A 1,366-nucleotide genomic window follows, 5' to 3' on the forward strand; every position below is an offset into this window, starting at 1 on the left:
TCGTGGAAGGATCGAGACTTCACGATTGTGCGCCGGTGCAAACGAATGCGTTCGATTGTGGTCCCGTTTCGTGCTTGTTTTTGAAAGCACCTGCTGCACGGCATCGACATGAATTTCGGTGATCGGGGAGTCGGCGGCTTTGCGCACCGACCTGAAGTTTATGATCGATGCGGTATCCACTCCCGTCGTTCCGGCGACGGATAAGCTAAAGAAAAAACCTGACGGCTCAGCGACTCAGTTGACCCAGTTCCAGCAGAAGTTCCTGAGCGCTTCTGACAACTGGCAATCTCCTGATGTCGACTTGCAAGCGGTGTATGACGAAGTGGTGGAGAGTATTGTGTCCGGACACAATGAACCGAGCTCTCGTAACACCAGCCGTTTGCAAAAGAAAAGTCCGGGTAAAGGAGGTAAAGGACAGGTTCGCCGACGCAGTGCGGTAACGCGTGACCCGGCATGGTTGAAATCTGCGTCAGCGGTTCAAAAGGCGTTCAATTCGGCACCGGCCCGTACTGTGAATGCAATCCTCCGGCGTCCGAATGCCTGTCCTTCTTTTACAGCCACGCAAGTGGCCGATCATTATTTTAATCTCAGACCGGCGGTTACCTCGCTTGCACCCGAGGTTATTGACATCTTACCTCCGCCCGCCACTGACCACTCGATGCTTGTTGCGGAGTTGAGTGAGTCGGAGGTCTGGGAAAAGATACAGAAAGCACCCAACTCTGCGCCTGGTGCGGACAGGATCACCATTCGTATGGTGCGGATGGCAGATCCAGGTGCGATGATTCTCACCAGGTTCTACCGTGCCTGTCTACTAAGAAAATGGGTGCCCCTGCAATGGAAGCAATCCGTGTGCAAGCTCCTTTATAAGGACGGGGATAAGGAGCGCCTCGCCAACTGGCGGCCTATCGCCCTGGAGCCCGTGTTACAGCGGGTGCTCAGTGCGGTAGTCGCCAGCAGAGTGACGAACTGGGCGAGGGCAAACGGGTTGATTTCCTTGGAAGCCCAGAAAGGCTTCCAGCCAGCTGATGGTACCTCCGAGCACAATTTCGTCATGGAGGTTGCAATTCAAGAGGCAAGACGCACTAATGCACAGCTTGCCATCAGCTGGTTAGACATCTCCAACGCCTTTGGCACAGTGTCGCACCAATTGTTGTTTTCGTTGTTGGAGCGGTGTTGGGCTGGACCCGACTTTGTACTAACTTTATTCTGAATTTCGTCTAAAAGACCCGACCATTTGTATGCAAAGCGTGATGGTACCTCATGTTACCGCGCGCTGGTCAGTCGGAGTACGCCAAGTGACCCTTGCAGTGGTATCATGTTTTTGTTTAGTTTGTTGAGCTGTCTTGCGTCAGTCTTACCATCTTTA

At 53.2% G+C, this 1,366-nt stretch overlaps 1 protein-coding gene across 1 annotated transcript; it reads left to right on the forward strand.

The window, feature by feature from the left end:
• Positions 1–253: 253 nt before the first annotated feature.
• On the forward strand, positions 254–1,210 carry Tsp_08618a (conserved hypothetical protein; the record flags this gene model as incomplete). The annotated part of the gene is made up of 1 exon (XM_003373845.1): positions 254–1,210. A coding segment is annotated over one exon (957 nt), but the record flags the coding sequence as incomplete, so codon positions are not given.
• Between the last annotated feature and the right edge of the window lie 156 nt (positions 1,211–1,366).

The sequence above is a fragment of the Trichinella spiralis genome, assembly GCF_000181795.1.
Source record: "Trichinella spiralis strain ISS 195 chromosome Unknown Scfld6, whole genome shotgun sequence".
In the NCBI taxonomy this organism is placed as follows: Eukaryota; Metazoa; Nematoda; class Enoplea; order Trichinellida; family Trichinellidae; genus Trichinella; species Trichinella spiralis.